This window comes from Daphnia pulicaria, chromosome 4 (assembly GCF_021234035.1).
Source record: "Daphnia pulicaria isolate SC F1-1A chromosome 4, SC_F0-13Bv2, whole genome shotgun sequence".
In the NCBI taxonomy this organism is placed as follows: Eukaryota; Metazoa; Arthropoda; class Branchiopoda; order Diplostraca; family Daphniidae; genus Daphnia; species Daphnia pulicaria.
The window spans coordinates 3314963-3328981 of record NC_060916.1 but is presented as its reverse complement, the minus strand read 5'-3'; the positions used below and the strand labels follow the sequence as shown (position 1 = coordinate 3328981).

Below are 14019 nucleotides of genomic sequence, written 5' to 3'. Positions count from 1 at the left end.
CCCACCCTTGTGTATCGTCTGGAGAGCATAGATGGCGTTCAACAATTCCGAACTCAACAACTATCTAACCTTCTGGCAGTGGCGCTGAATTATGTTATTTATATATACCACATAATATAAGGTAATAATATTACATGCACAATTTCTCAACGTGATTGACGTGATCAAGCTTAATTTATTTAATTAGCGTCAATAAATATTGAAATCTTTAAATACCGAAAAATTGCTTTAGAATTCTTATTATTTTTTACTATTAATTTTAATTTAACATTATTTTCTAACCATTATATTTCTTCTAATGGTGTTTTATTTGCAACACTCCTTAATTTTCAGTTTATTTGTAACCTTTTCATTCTTAATTTCTCTCAACCCAATGCTAAGATGGCTAAGAAAAGAGTAGTAAAGTGGAATGTTTTAAATAATTTACAATTTGGATGACATTTATTTTTCAGCAGTTAGGCTACATGATTCTTTCCAGTGCTTCCAACATTATAATTGAGTTTCCACGAACAACCTAAATTTACATATAAATAGTTAATGGTATTTCAATTTATGTATACCATGTTAATTTTAAACATACCACCATCCCTATGTTATTTTTCGAACCATCTTTAACTTCTTCAACGGTTTCATCAATGACCAAGTTCATGAATGGATCAAAACCTCTCAAGATTCCAACAATGTTCCTACCACCATTCAGTTTCACTGTGAAAAATAAATTCTTCAAAACAGTTTTCAATAATAATTTAACGAAAAAATAATACTTACAAGACATTCTTTTATCCATGTACCTGTACAAAAGAAGTAGAGATCATTATTAAAAATGTAAATATAACTTAAGCAACAATATATACTTCTTCAACTCTGGTGGATGGGCCTTGCTCATTTTGGTTTGAAATATCTAATATCTACGTTGATGAATATATCACTAACTTCAAGCAACTAGGAAAAAACGTGATACACCAAGAAAGTTTGGATCGTTTTTAATGTCTGATGCGCGATGCCAAACGTTAGGAACGCGTGTTTGCCAGATATTGAATTTAGAAACTGGCGGCTTTGCGAGACCGGCGACGAGACCTGGCGGCTGGCGCGCTAAGGAATTTTTTATACAGCTTGTGGCTTTTTTGCCTTATTAAAACAGGAAAAAAATTACGATCTTCAATTAATTGTATAAATTAGCAGCTACAATTCTGTAAGAAAATATTTTTTAGCAGTTTATTTCTATAGCAAAATGACTACCAATTACCTCAACTGGAATGGAAACTACACCAATATACTTTGAGCAAAAAAAAAATAAACTGTGGAAGTTACTTTAATTAAATGTGTTTTTCTGTTTTTTTTTTCATTTTCTAGTTGATCTAAGAAACTTGTACTGAGATATTTGCACTCGTCCACAGTAATTCAGTGATTGACTCAAATTTACAGGCCCTTGTTGTAATAAACAACAGTTGGGGGATTCGGGGATTTTCGAATCTTTGCCTGAATTAAAAAAGAAAAGATGTATGTTAAAACAAGAACCACATTAAAACGCTATAAAAAATTACCTGTAGCTCTGGTTCCAGACTGTCAACCGAAATCGATGCTTTTTGAGGAAACAGGGCACAACACATTGGAGTAGCGAAAGTAAGTAATACGCCACCTGTAAGCCAAATAATAATACATAATTGGCCGTTTACAACTACATGATAAATAGTTAATGTTTCATACATAAAGTAACTTGAATAGGTGCCGCAGACCAAGGGAATCGCTTCAAGAAGCCCTTTCGATCCAAATAATTCATCAGCAGAGGTGGTAGGACTGCATATTATTGTGCTGGATGTTTTATTTTTATCAGATTACTATCGTATTACATGAATTACCCATTCCAGGAGAAGCCATTCCGATACGACTAAGGACAACTTGAGTGATACCCCATTTGGCAGCAATCGAAGATTCACCGAGTACATTTCCGTTCTCATCAGAAACTGAGATTCCCTTTTGAATTTCACTAAAAAATCAGTCGTATTTTAAAGCATTAGTTATCTTATGCGACGAGAAAATGTTTATCTTACTGCATTCGCATCAGAGGAATATTTACACAGTTAGCGGCAGCAACAGCTGCAAAGGGTACCAAACGCCCAATAATAGGAGACATTGACTAAAAATTAATTTCTCATAAAGTTATTTACATTATGGTCCATTATATCAAGTTAATATTTTTGATACCTTGGTCAAGCTATTCAAACCAAGAGCAGTGACTAAAGCCCCACTTGTTGCCAGTGCATAAGATGTACCCAATTGTCTAAAAAATCAATAGATTATTATAACTTTCAGTGATTTATTTAAAGGAAACTAATTTATTGGTACTGATTGGTGATTGGGGAATTTCCAGATCTGTTGGTATAGTTGACAATGGCATTAAAAGACTGATTAATCCATTGCCAAAAAACAACTGCTGGAGTTGTTCGATAGAAAGTCATCATGCAACCAGTGATAAACATGTTACATGGAACCTGTGCACTCATTCTGCCAATAATCAACATTTTATCCCCTGTGTCTGGATGGAAAGCAGAGTCATAAACATGTTTGGCTTTCCATAATTCTGCAACAGTCAATCCATTTAGTTGCCCATCTTTCCTGCTCAAAATGTAAGTTGTAAATCATTATCTTTATAAATTCCATGTGCGGACTTCACCTGTATTTGGTCACAACTTCTTTTGCCTTATCCAGTTCTTCATCAGAGCACAGCAGATTTAGCGGATTCGTGGTAGTAAAGAAGTGGTTTGCTCGCCCTTGATAAGTTGCCTGATCCCATCTAGGCTCATCTATCTTTATTTGTTCCATGCTAAAGAATTCGTGATCCAAACTATCATGGAAAAATCCACACAAAATCAAATGCAAATCAGTGTGGATAAAATCAAATAAAAATAAACATTTACCCTGTTATTACAGAGAGGCGCAAAAAATGAATTAATTCAGCAGCCAGCTGATATTTTTCACTACAGCATTGCCAGATAAGTGCATCTGTACGACTGTGTCTGTACTGTATCTTTAGTCTCTATCTTTAGCCAGCGCAGCGGACATTGCACATTGCATGGTGCACATTGGAGTATTGGACTTTTACTCGATTAAGTTTAGAATAAGAAAACATACAAAGATAAAAGTGAACTTATTGACAGCATTGGAAAAAATCTGATTCTTAAGTAAACATAGTATGGGAATGGTGTTGACGCAGTGCTAATATCGCTGCCGAAATGCCACTCAATATATTATAACGCGTGTTTGTATCAAACGCCAAAACCGTTTATTGTTATTTCGCAAGAAAAATTATTCAAACGCATTGACTCAGGAAATTTATCATAGCTACTTTCACATTTTTACCACTTTATTTCTCCGTTTCTAAGGTGCTATGAGAACCAACATGTATGCGATATGCATGTAGGTGAACAAGTTTCCAGCCCCATAGTACTACAGAAACGTCGACCGTGCATATTGTGTAAAAGTAGCTTGACGAAAACGAAAATAGAACCCGATTGCAGGAAGGACATGCATACAAGACAAAAGGAAACCTATTTAGGTGACCGCTAGACAAATGTGTGAAAAGAATAGGGTAATTAAATGTAACTACTAACTAGAAAATCTGAAATTTTGGTATGAAGTATTTTATGCTACCTCAAATTACTGTGACTAGGTATGATTTAATGGAACTCAATCTGAATTTTTCAGTTCGACTAAACATTAACAGCTAATTGAACTTAAATGGATAAAGGGATCGCTATAGTGCTGAAAGTGTTGACTATCAAGACTATAAGTCGGCTAAGAGAAGAAAACCTCAGATTTTTAAATAGTAATATATAGAAGAACTGCTAATAAATGACATAAAAAATTGAGATTTTAAATAAGCAAAGTGCAAAAATCTGTAACTCAAAAGTAAATTATTTACTCGTATAAATCAGGACAGCACGGCATTTCTAAACTCAGTCTTCCTCACTGTTCCAACCAAGAAGATGGGGCAATGTTACCAGTTTTCATCTTAATATTGAATTGCTTTAGGGTAGCTTCTAATGCTGTTTGATTGCCTGAAAAATACGCAGAGACGGCATTGTGGAATAGTAACAACTGTTTATGCATCACCTGCAAAAGAAATTTAAAAGGTCTTAGCTACTAGTGGAAAAATAACCATTTACACGATAGAAGAAACCATATAGAAATTACTAACTTTGACTCGATTCTCATTCAGAAATCTAAGTTTGACTGAAACATCCGCTCGAAGCTTTTCGAATTCCACCTTGTGCTCATCGTGAGCGCGTTGCGCATCAGCTAGAGCATTCGATTGACTAATTGGAGACTGCAAAAGAATTTCCAAATCCGAACGATATGCATCGTATTCAATCCTGTGATTATGAAACATTTTTATTATTTGATTATACTGTATTGTGTTAAAATCTGCAAAAACCTTGCAGCCTCGTAACGTTTGACTGTAAGTAGAGTATCTTCCATGGTTTTATTCACGAGCGTATTGACCGATGATACAAAGAAATCAAGGGCTGCCATTAAAATTTCTCCGTGACGGCTTAAACTTCGCTGGGTTTCAGCGTTGCAAAGGAATTCTGATTGTAGTTCAGGAGATTTCTGGGCTAAATCAGCAAAGGCTTCTCCCAATCCTTGCTGAAATGGAAATCAATAGTAAAGTTTGGCCATAAATCTTAAAAGGATGTGCAATGTTACCTGTGTACTGACTACATGATGAAAATGAGAAGATAATGCCCTGGACAACCTTAAAATATTAAGGTATTTACGTTGTACATCACGGAGTAGATCAATTTGGGATTCAAGTTCTGTGTCAACAGTTCTTGAAGATTTTCCAAGTTTTTCGGAAATCATTTGTTTAGTGCACTTGTATGTTGAAATGCTCCAATTCTTGAGATGTTCAATTTTTGCTACTGTTGCTGATCTGACTTCACTGCTATTGTTACTATTTAATCCAGGAAGTTCACCCACAGTTGACAAAGCATCTGGTGATGTTTGATTTGATCCAACATTATTATTGTTGGGCAAAGGCATACTGACACTTCTGGGGAAAATACTGAGTGCTTGATGAGTTTCTGCTACCATTACAGGGAGCTGTGCCACACCAGTATAAGAATTTTGGTTTTCCAGTAGGGAAGTGTGACAATCCGGCTTTTGTAATTGATTTTCCAGAGATTGCGAATCTCCATTCAAGACAGCCGCTTGTTGAGGCAGCGGGTATGAGACTTGCTGAGACATGGCAATGAAACGCTTAGCACACAAATATTAGCGTGAAAATTTAAGAAAAAGCTTTAAATAGGAAAATAATTTTAAGAACTGCTCTGACGTATGACAAACACTACCGACAGTTCGGTTCTTGTGGTTGCACTTCCTGACAGAAGAATGACAGAATCAACGTCACGAGAATAAAGCGTTGCTTTATTGACATTTATCATTATATATAGTATTTATTGTAATAATTCTTAATATATGCAATACATTTTTTAATAATTTTTTATAATCACAATAAATTCATCAATTGTATTGTTTGTGATTAAAATAACATTTGAGTATAGATTTGGACAGTGTGCATTGGAAACTCATGTCAAGTCCCTAAGGTAAGGTGTAAAGAGAAGCGAAGTGAATCAATCTCTTTTTTCGGTTGTGTTCTTGTTACGTACGTACATGTGCTAACGATTAAGAGGCACCTCGCTAGCTATCACTGTTTGTAAAGAATAGAAAAGTCGTTATCAACGGCATTGAAATAAACCTGTCGGCCATGAGCTTGGACAGCGTCGCTGAACAACTTGCTGGTGCAGATCCGCAATTGGCCCAGTTTCTCCAGGCTGAAACTCAGAAACAAAGATTTCAAGTAAGTTGGATGACCGACACATGTACAATATTTAATTGATCACAATTTAAAAAACTTTTTTTTTATTTTTTTTTCAGGGCATTGTTCACAGCCTAACTGATCAGTGCTGGGACATTTGCATGGAAAAACCTAGCTCTCGTCTGGATTCCAAAACTTCTTTCTGCATTACCAACTGTGTTGACCGGTTTATTGATACTTCAAACTTTGTTGTAAACAGACTGGAGAAGACACAGTCCACCTTTTCATCAGAACTGGATAATTAAGAATCAACCTGCTCTGTTTATGTAGTGTTTGTAGTAAATAACCCATAGAAATGTTTTCCAAACTGCGTAGTTTTGCTGTACGGCACCATCGTAAATTCATTGTATTTGGAGCGCTAGTAGGTGGGGGACTATTGTTAAAAAGGTATGCAGAAAAGAAGTTGATTGAATGGCAGGAGACAGAGATGAATCAGTTATTGGAGCGGTCAAGGAAGCAGCAACATTTTGAAAGTACAGAGAGGACATGTAATATGACAATCACATCAGTTCTACCCCAGATCCAGTTAGCAATTGGAAGATCTTTAGATTCTGATAGCATAACCCTATTATTAAAACAGAAAGCCCCAAACAAAAAAGATTTATGGGAACAACTTAAAGTTATTGCATTCAGCCGTGTCATTTCTTATGTTTATGGCAATGCCATATTAGCTATTTTATTAAGAGCACAAGTCAATATACTTGGAGCTTATCTCTATTTGGCCAATCAAAATCCCTCTAAACCTGATTTAGAGCTAAGTCCTGAAGCACAGAGCCAGTTTTTGTCTGCATCCAATTACTGGCTCTCCACCGGAATTGAACAATTCTGTTTGGTAAGATTAAACCGTAATAATTTTATTATCATATCGTTATTTTCAATATTTTTATTTACTTTTAGATGGTAGAGAAAGTTGTGTCTTCTCAAGTTGCCAATTTATCCCTGAAGCAACGGCTCACACTGATTGAACTGGAACAGCTCTTTCACGATATTCGAGTGGCGTTAGAGGATGAACTGTCTCGTCAACCGAATGGTTTCTTGGCTAATGTTATGCTTCCTCCCCAGCATTCCTCTGGGGTAATAATATTTTTATTACAAAATATCGGTTCACCATGTGTAAATTATTTGTTATTTATTTACTCTGATTAGGAGGCTGCGCCTGCGTCACCGACTTTAACCAAAATGATGAACGAAACTCGGGAGGTTCTCGAAAGTCTCGAAGTTTCCCAACTACTTTCTTCTTGTGTCAACATCGGCGTAGTTTGCGTTCTCGACAAATTTTCAGAGATCGTGTCCGCCCTACACACAGACACAAATCAGCCGGACAGCCAAGATTTTCTGCACCCAAATCATATCTCTGTCTATGTGGCAAAGCTTATACCTGCTCTTAACAACTTCATATTTCAGGATGTTTGGCTTACTCAACTTTTGGCGATTGAACCTCTTCGCGTGTTTGGAGCAAACATTTACGAGTCATTCAGCACCTTATAGTTGTACTGTGCTTCAAAATGTGGCCCGTTATGATTGGGATTGAATACAATATTTAGATTTTTTCTCAAATTATTTCGCACCAAAAATATGCATCTTTATTTATAATTTTAGTCGTAACTAGACTTCTATAGCCTACTGTTAATTAATTGAAGCCCTGAATTATTCACCTTTTGCGGCCAATCATAGCTGTTGTATAATTTTTTTTTTTTTCGTAGTTGGCATGTTTATAATTTATACAATGACTGTCATTATTTTCATTTAGTGACATCGCCATCCGGCAGGTGGGGTGTTGCAACATAGAAACGGAATACAATTTATTTTGGAATTGGATTGGAAAGCCAAAAGAGTTTAACATGAAAACAGGATGGAGAGGTTGCTAGAAATAATTCGTTCCGACAGTTCTGATCAAGATAAAGGAGACACCATCAACAGTTTATTGGACGAAGTGTTCGTGCAAGGTCTTTCAGAAGAAGATTATTTCGTCATCGTCAACTACTGCTTGCGTTCAATTGCTTTACCTAAAAACCAGAATGAGTTGGGTAAAGAAGCAACAGTTAAGATTATGTCCAAATTAAACTCATTTAGAAAAAATGAATTTAATGACATTTCTCTTCAAGTGGTCAGTGAACTTATTTCACCTGACGCGAATGAACCTGTTGATATCCTTGCCACATCTAAAGAACTATTAACTATTGGCTTCCTCGAGGATGTTGTTTCTACAGAATTCTCTGATAATGTGTTGAAGATTTTGCAAAGATTACGTGGAAAGCTCAGTCTGTCTGTTTTGGTGGATATAGCAAATGTGACTCAGTCCAATCCTAAATGTCTGCCTCCTCAACAACAGCTTCAACAATTCTGCACTGAAATCATTAATCAAGTGTCCTCTCTCAGCATTCCTGTCAGCCAACTTATTAGTTTCATGCAAGATGTAATGGCTGTAGCAAACATGGTTCAGAGGATTTGGCTGACTTCACCTGGTGATATTGTATTGTCTTGCTTGGCAAATATCTACACCCTGATTGCAGATAGCAGTAATAACAAAACTTAAATTTACCTTGTTTTATTTTTAATAAAATATATTTCTTTCATCTCTGATTTTCAGGTGCTTCCAACCCTCCAAGTCAGTCGTTGGCAGCTTTTCTTAATGTCACCCCAACAAGTCAGATTGAGATAGCCCTTGAAAAACTTTTGATGCTGGCAGGGTTATCTAATAGTGACAAACTTGTAGTTAAGCTTGCTATAATCTTCTGTGATTGGCTTCTTCAGTGGCCCAAAGCAACTAAAATATCCAACTGGATTTTATCCCTATTTAAAATGCTCACTCTTGATGGTAGATCTTCAATTGTAGCTGAAGTGATCTCTCTTAAAGCTCCTAAGGTACACAAATTGCAAATATTTAACATCAGCGCACAAATTTTCAAATTTCAAATTATTTGCAGCTTATGGAGCAGTCAATCATTCCTGTTATCAGGGGCTCTACTGCTCCAGTCTTGCCGTATTTGCTACTTACAATGCGTGATCAACCGCAAGAAAAAGTGGAACCGATATTGAAGCCGGCGATCACTCTTGTAAATATTTTGAAGATCCAACCATCAAAAGATAATGAAACACAGTATTTAAGAACGGAACTGGTAGAAGGTCTCTATGTTCTGAGCGAAAAACTCCCGCAAAAAGAAGATCAACTATATCAGGCGCTCCTCCGAACCATATCTGTACGTTCGATCCCATATTCCGTGTAATTCTGTTTAATTAATGCATTGTGTATTCTAACATTTAGGATTATCCACGACCTAGTGACCAGCGTATACTGTCTAGGCTCGACTCTGTTCCGGCCTTATTTGACTCTCGATTTTCTAAGGACTGCAATGCACCCATAATATTGAATAGTAACTGGTTAGAATCGAGAACCACTACTGGGAAAATCGGATTAATAAACTTGGGCAACACCTGCTACATAAATTCCATTCTGCAAGCCCTCTACATGAACTATGAGTATGCCCAGACGATGATTTAGTTTCTTTCTTTTGTTTTATCATGTCATATTGTTTTCTTTTAGTTTCACCCGATCGGTGCTGGGTTCCATCACAACAAACCATCAAAATGTACTTAGTCAGTTGCAGCAAGTCTTAATATTCTTACGGTACAGTTTTCGAGCAGCGTATTCACCCGCCGCATTTATTAAAGCTTCGCGGCCGCCGTGGTTTGAGACCGGTAGACAACAGGACTGTTCCGAATTTTTGAGGTATGCATTTCTCGTCTCCCGTGGTTTGTCTATTAACTGATTCATGGTTTTCACTCCGTCAGGTACCTGATGGATAGCTTGTATGAGCAAGAGAAAGCTGACAGAAGTGTGCTTCAGTGTGGTCATCGTTGGACAGTTGGTGTCAGTAAGGAAGTGACAGATGAAGTTGAACCAGAAAACGAAGACGAATCTGAGAAAGCGAATATTGAACTTCAGCGTTGGGTCACAGAAGAAGACTTGACTGTTGGACTTGCTATACCTGAAGAGAAATTGCCAGTCGACAAATGTATTCAAGTAGCTGATAGCTTGTCGAACGTTCACTCGGATTCCACGGAGACGGTGGATAGTGGCATTCAATCGGTTGTTGATGGACAAGAAGACAAAGTTAAATCTTGCTCTGAGTTGGACAACCAACAGCCGGATCGAAAGCAACAGCTCAGTTTGATACATAAAATATTTGGTGGGAAGATGACCACTACTTACCGGTGTCTTGCGTGTGGCACTGAGTCGCATCATCAAGATTTTTTCACCGACCTCCACCTGGCTTTCCCTGATCCTGTTTCATCAACGGTAACCAGAGTTACTAGGCAGTTACCTTCTCCGGATACTGAAGGATTGAGCCTCGATTCGCTCTTAAAGTTTTACTTCACTGCAGAAAAGCTTCAAGGCGAAAACCGCTACCACGTTAGTCTTCACTAGTTTCTTTTCAAAGATATGTGTTTAATTATTTGTTTAACTTGCACAGTGTGATAATTGCGCCGAACTGGTTCAAGAGGCAGAAAGAATACTTTGTGTTACAGAAGCACCACAACATCTTCTTTTGTCGTTGCTGCGGTTCCACTACGACCGATTGCTTCAGCGCCGAGGAAAGATCACCACTCAAGTTAGCTATCCTCAACGACTAGAACTGCCAATCGAGGGAGGAACAACCGTCACCTATGTACTCTATGCTGTCGTGATACATTCGGGTGTAACCCTTGATGGGGGACATTACTATACGTTGGCGCGCAGTAGCGATTTGAGTCCAGAAGATATTCTTGGGAATGGAAACAGCACGGAACCTTGGTTTATGTTTAACGATAGCCAAGTGTCGCGAACTGACTTTGAATCGTTGATCAGTCTATCACGTAAATATCCTACAGATACTCCTTACTTACTCTGGTACCGGCGAGTGTCAGACGACCAAGATGGAAGCTTCCCTGATCAAGGGAAAAGTACGCCTTCGGTGCCTCTGATACTGCCGACTGATCTAAAGCGCATGGTGGATGAAGATAACGCCAAATTCGTCCAAGAACGATTGCGGAATATTAGCCGTCCAATTCGAAGTAGTTGGATGCCACCTAAGAAGGATGATGACCAGGACCCGCACCGAAGAGACCCCTTCCAAGATAACAGTGGCTCACGTTTCATATTCTGAGGGTTACGCGCAGTTCTGCCACTAAAAATTAACGTTTTGACGGCCTACATGTATTTTCGATCAAAGAAAAAAATTGTTTCAAATGCGTAATTTATGTATTAAGCTTAGTTATAAACGTAAATTTGAAACTTCTTAGCCTCCCAGTTATCTTAATTTATGAATGACAAATACTTTGTGTAATCCATGCCTTTTTTAAAAGAGCACTATCTTATTCTGAAAAATAACTAAACAGAAAATGGAATTTCACGAAATAAACTGTCTTTATTGTTTTTTCTAACTTCGAAAGCTTACACGGGGAATTTGAAAAATGATGAAAAATGAAAATGGAAATTAAATTGTGATTAGTCTTCTGACAGAAAAAATTATAAATGGCGCGTTGAAGTGGTAATTTTGCTAGAAGTTATCTGAATTTTACGAGTTTGCAGATTTCTTAGTTTTGCTTTTCGACTTTTTGTCAGTCATTTGTACGGATTTCAAAATCTCAGCAACCATTTCCTCATGTTCAGAGTCCGCCTCTTTGTCCGCATCTTTTTTCGACTTAGATCTTTTCCTTGATGGCTCAATTTTAATTTTCTTCTCTTTCAAGGAAACATTCAAAGCGTTTTCTGGTGCTGGCGCAATTTTTGACGTCTTCTTTGATGATGGAGTTTTCTTCGTGGAGAGCACTTCTTGGTTCATTTCAGCTGTTTCTTGATTCTTCTCGGACGACAGAGCTTTCAAACTCTTCCCGGACGATGATTCCTTCGCGTTCTTTTTAACTGATGTGGCAGTTTTAGTTTCCTTAACTGGCAAAGATACTGGCGTAGAAATCGGGGGTTTCTGTGCTGTCTGTGATTTCTTTTCTGAATCGACTAGTTTAGTTTTTGACATTGGAGTTTTCTTCTGTTTTACTGGTTTTTCTATAGTAGTCGAATCTGGAGAGAAAGCAAAACGACTACCGTTCAACACTTCTTGGATAAGAAGTTCGGGATCAACATCAGAATCAGAGTCTTCTACAACCGCCTTCTTCTTTGATTGTTTTTCGACAGAAGTCTTTGATTTTTTATGAGAAGCTTCTTTTGCAGGTTGTGATGGAGTCTTCTTAGCCGGAGTTTCCTTAGCTGGAGTCTCCTTAGCCGGAATCTCCTTAGCTGGAGTCTTCTTAGCCGGAATCTCCTTAGCTGGAGTCTTCTTCGCTGGAGTCTTCTTCGCTGGAGTCTTCTTCGCTGGAGTAGCGACAAGTTTTTCCTCCACGTCAGTTTTCTTTGCCAATTTAGACTTCTTTTGAGAAGGGGTCTTCTGGGAACTCACAAAATCATCATCAGAACTGCTTACTTTCTCAGATATAGCTTCGGGTCTCTTTGTAAATTTCGGCTTCTTTTCTGACAAAGGTGTTTTTAGCGAACTTGTAAGTTCTTCATCAGAATAGCTGCCTTCTTTTTCAGATTCAAAATTCAATTTCTTTGAAAGTTTCTGCTTCTTTTGGGATGAAGGGATCTTCTGTGAACTTCTAAAATCTTCATCAGAATTACTTTCCATATCAGATTCAACATCGTCATTTGGTTTTGAAATAGATTTTTTGGGCGACTTTATGGGCTCCTCAACTTCGCTATCGTCTTCTTCCATCTTTCTTTTTTTAGAGGCTGTTTTCTTAGGTGACAACTCCCTGATTGAGCGTTGGCCAACATCCTCAAGGACTATTGTAGATTCTTGATTCTTTTCGGCTGCAATAGAAGCCGTGACCAATATGCTTGCATCTTGATTTTTCTTTTGTTTGCGGGAAGGTGAACCACCCAACTTTGCAAACACGTTAGTTGCCAAATCTTCCACTGGAACAATATCTTCACTAGCAGGTTCTCCAGTTCTATTATTAGCTAGTTTAGCTCTTTTGTTTTTGGGTGTCTCTTGTGTGGTTGAACCTTCAGAAAGGTTTCGCTTTCTCTTCTTATCTTCCTCCACGGCATCATTTTTAATTTCAATGGCAACAGTCACTGATGTCTTCTTTTTCTGAGATAATGACAATTTAGATTTCTTCCGGTCCATACTGGCTTCTGGAGTAGTTGCAATATTCATAGACTCCTCGCTTGCAATACTGACTCCACTATCACTGCTAGTCCTTTGTCTTAGCTCAGAATTCGATTCAACATTAGGTCTGCAAAGTAAGAGTATTGTTATTAAGGAATATTCATAGAAGTAATCGTACAATTACTTACATCAGCTCAATAATTCTTCCTTCAATGTAAGGAACAACACTATTCAGATCTACTTTGCCAATTCTAAATCTGACGTTATCATGAAGCTTGGCAAGTTTTCCAGGCCACTGTTCTGAATTCACATGAAGGGGTTTCGGAAGAGCGATGTTGAAAAGACCATGGACTAGACAACCAATATGGTCGAAACTTTTCCTGTTCACAATTCCTTTATAATTGAAGGGGAGAGTTATGAGGCATTTCAGATACAATACAATGTTTTAACAGCAGCTTACCAGTTAGTTCCTTATTAACTTCGGGATTGAAAATGTAGAAATCACCAACAACATCAACATGTATGTTACTCTGGTCAAATAGAAGGTCGGCTTTAGGATGTTCAATGACAAGGTTTCCATAACCAGCCAATATACCACCAAGCCTGAATAAAAAAATACGTATATTTCAAACTGTGAGCAGATCAAACACGTGCTTACACGATTACTCTTCTGCGTAGCGAATAAGTCGGCAATCAATGACGGAAGTCACACTTTTTCTCAGATCATCCAGATAATATGGAGGAATTACAAGATGTAGTTTTTCATGAACAACTGTTACTCCAGATGATGGATCGTCAGAAATCTTTTTCCAGAATTTTTTGCCTAGAGAATTTGAAATGGTAGTATTTGCAGAAGCATCAGCCATTTTTCACACTGAATCAAGCTGTTGCCACGTTTCTGAATAGAGTAACTCAGCCTGAGCGAGGAATGAGCTTGTTGCTCAAATCTGCCGTCGTTGGCGCCACATATTTTATTTTCGGCAAAAAAGC

The 14019-nt window shown here is 37.6% G+C and overlaps 7 protein-coding genes across 7 annotated transcripts; 3 read left to right on the top strand and 4 right to left on the bottom strand.

Annotated features, from left to right (window-relative positions):
- Window positions 1-422: 422 nt before the first annotated feature.
- LOC124338558 (probable small nuclear ribonucleoprotein G) lies at window positions 423-1034 on the bottom strand. Its single transcript, XM_046792653.1, has 4 exons — window positions 855-1034; window positions 769-791; window positions 581-705; window positions 423-514 (listed from the first exon to the last, which is right to left on the bottom strand). The coding sequence occupies exons 1-4, from the start codon at window positions 884-886 to the stop codon at window positions 461-463; spliced, it is 234 nt and encodes a 77-aa protein (XP_046648609.1). The 5' UTR covers window positions 887-1034; the 3' UTR covers window positions 423-460.
- Window positions 1035-1201: 167 nt separating this feature from the next.
- LOC124338556 (sideroflexin-1-like) lies at window positions 1202-3039 on the bottom strand. Its single transcript, XM_046792651.1, has 9 exons — window positions 2919-3039; window positions 2675-2845; window positions 2347-2616; window positions 2206-2281; window positions 2052-2137; window positions 1860-1987; window positions 1708-1797; window positions 1545-1639; window positions 1202-1479 (listed from the first exon to the last, which is right to left on the bottom strand). The coding sequence occupies exons 2-9, from the start codon at window positions 2821-2823 to the stop codon at window positions 1420-1422; spliced, it is 954 nt and encodes a 317-aa protein (XP_046648607.1). The 5' UTR covers window positions 2824-2845; window positions 2919-3039; the 3' UTR covers window positions 1202-1419.
- A 225-nt stretch (window positions 3040-3264) lies between these two features.
- On the bottom strand, window positions 3265-5413 carry LOC124338554 (arfaptin-2-like). The gene is made up of 4 exons (XM_046792649.1): window positions 4708-5413; window positions 4436-4647; window positions 4199-4373; window positions 3265-4113 (listed from the first exon to the last, which is right to left on the bottom strand). The coding sequence occupies exons 1-4, from the start codon at window positions 5245-5247 to the stop codon at window positions 3967-3969; spliced, it is 1074 nt and encodes a 357-aa protein (XP_046648605.1). The 5' UTR covers window positions 5248-5413; the 3' UTR covers window positions 3265-3966.
- A 174-nt stretch (window positions 5414-5587) lies between these two features.
- On the top strand, window positions 5588-6185 carry LOC124338557 (mitochondrial import inner membrane translocase subunit Tim8 A-like). The gene is made up of 2 exons (XM_046792652.1): window positions 5588-5860; window positions 5938-6185. Exons 1-2 carry the CDS (start codon window positions 5768-5770, stop codon window positions 6121-6123), a joined length of 279 nt encoding a protein of 92 aa, XP_046648608.1. The 5' UTR covers window positions 5588-5767; the 3' UTR covers window positions 6124-6185.
- Window positions 6174-7435, top strand: LOC124338555 (peroxisomal biogenesis factor 3-like). The gene is made up of 3 exons (XM_046792650.1): window positions 6174-6710; window positions 6776-6952; window positions 7025-7435. Exons 1-3 carry the CDS (start codon window positions 6174-6176, stop codon window positions 7364-7366), a joined length of 1056 nt encoding a protein of 351 aa, XP_046648606.1. The 3' UTR covers window positions 7367-7435.
- A 200-nt stretch (window positions 7436-7635) lies between these two features.
- LOC124338547 (ubiquitin carboxyl-terminal hydrolase 35-like) lies at window positions 7636-11302 on the top strand. Its single transcript, XM_046792636.1, has 7 exons — window positions 7636-8397; window positions 8469-8743; window positions 8806-9078; window positions 9144-9358; window positions 9423-9608; window positions 9671-10292; window positions 10354-11302. The coding sequence occupies exons 1-7, from the start codon at window positions 7731-7733 to the stop codon at window positions 11023-11025; spliced, it is 2910 nt and encodes a 969-aa protein (XP_046648592.1). The 5' UTR covers window positions 7636-7730; the 3' UTR covers window positions 11026-11302.
- LOC124338552 (nucleolar protein dao-5-like) lies at window positions 11267-13941 on the bottom strand. The gene is made up of 4 exons (XM_046792647.1): window positions 13696-13941; window positions 13490-13632; window positions 13218-13422; window positions 11267-13156 (listed from the first exon to the last, which is right to left on the bottom strand). The coding sequence occupies exons 1-4, from the start codon at window positions 13893-13895 to the stop codon at window positions 11437-11439; spliced, it is 2268 nt and encodes a 755-aa protein (XP_046648603.1). The 5' UTR covers window positions 13896-13941; the 3' UTR covers window positions 11267-11436.
- Window positions 13942-14019: the final 78 nt, after the last annotated feature.

Bases quoted from the DNA above. Each gene is read 5' to 3' on its own strand.
- LOC124338558 (XM_046792653.1), bottom strand. From the start codon at position 886: ATGAGCAAGGCCCATCCACCAGAGTTGAAGAA. The intron at 792-854 runs GTATATATTGTT...TCTTTTGTACAG, and splicing joins CATCCACCAGAGTTGAAGAA to GTACATGGATAAAAGAATGT. The intron at 515-580 runs GTATGTTTAAAA...ATGTAAATTTAG, and splicing joins AAAATAACATAGGGATGGTG to GTTGTTCGTGGAAACTCAAT.
- LOC124338556 (XM_046792651.1), bottom strand. From the start codon at position 2,823: ATGGAACAAATAAAGATAGATGAGCCTAGATGGGATCAGGCAACTTAT. The intron at 2,617-2,674 runs GTGAAGTCCGCA...CATTTTGAGCAG, and splicing joins GAAGTTGTGACCAAATACAG to GAAAGATGGGCAACTAAATG. The intron at 1,798-1,859 runs GTAATTCATGTA...AATAATATGCAG, and splicing joins AATGGCTTCTCCTGGAATGG to TCCTACCACCTCTGCTGATG.
- LOC124338554 (XM_046792649.1), bottom strand. From the start codon at position 5,247: ATGTCTCAGCAAGTCTCATACCCGCTGCCTCAACAAGCGGCTGTCTTG. The intron at 4,648-4,707 runs GTAACATTGCAC...TTTCCATTTCAG, and splicing joins ATCATGTAGTCAGTACACAG to CAAGGATTGGGAGAAGCCTT. The intron at 4,374-4,435 runs GTTTTTGCAGAT...TCATAATCACAG, and splicing joins AAACGTTACGAGGCTGCAAG to GATTGAATACGATGCATATC.
- LOC124338557 (XM_046792652.1), top strand. From the start codon at position 5,768: ATGAGCTTGGACAGCGTCGCTGAACAACTTGCTGGTGCAGATCCGCAA. The intron at 5,861-5,937 runs GTAAGTTGGATG...TTTTTTTTTCAG, and splicing joins CTCAGAAACAAAGATTTCAA to GGCATTGTTCACAGCCTAAC.
- LOC124338555 (XM_046792650.1), top strand. From the start codon at position 6,174: ATGTTTTCCAAACTGCGTAGTTTTGCTGTACGGCACCATCGTAAATTC. The intron at 6,711-6,775 runs GTAAGATTAAAC...ATTTACTTTTAG, and splicing joins GAATTGAACAATTCTGTTTG to ATGGTAGAGAAAGTTGTGTC. The intron at 6,953-7,024 runs GTAATAATATTT...TACTCTGATTAG, and splicing joins CTCCCCAGCATTCCTCTGGG to GAGGCTGCGCCTGCGTCACC.
- LOC124338547 (XM_046792636.1), top strand. From the start codon at position 7,731: ATGGAGAGGTTGCTAGAAATAATTCGTTCCGACAGTTCTGATCAAGAT. The intron at 9,359-9,422 runs GTATGCCCAGAC...GTTTTCTTTTAG, and splicing joins GCCCTCTACATGAACTATGA to TTTCACCCGATCGGTGCTGG. The intron at 10,293-10,353 runs GTTAGTCTTCAC...TAACTTGCACAG, and splicing joins AAGGCGAAAACCGCTACCAC to TGTGATAATTGCGCCGAACT.
- LOC124338552 (XM_046792647.1), bottom strand. From the start codon at position 13,895: ATGGCTGATGCTTCTGCAAATACTACCATTTCAAATTCTCTAGGCAAA. The intron at 13,423-13,489 runs GTAAGCTGCTGT...TCAATTATAAAG, and splicing joins AGTTAATAAGGAACTAACTG to GAATTGTGAACAGGAAAAGT. The intron at 13,157-13,217 runs GTAAGTAATTGT...CTTACTTTGCAG, and splicing joins GGAAGAATTATTGAGCTGAT to ACCTAATGTTGAATCGAATT.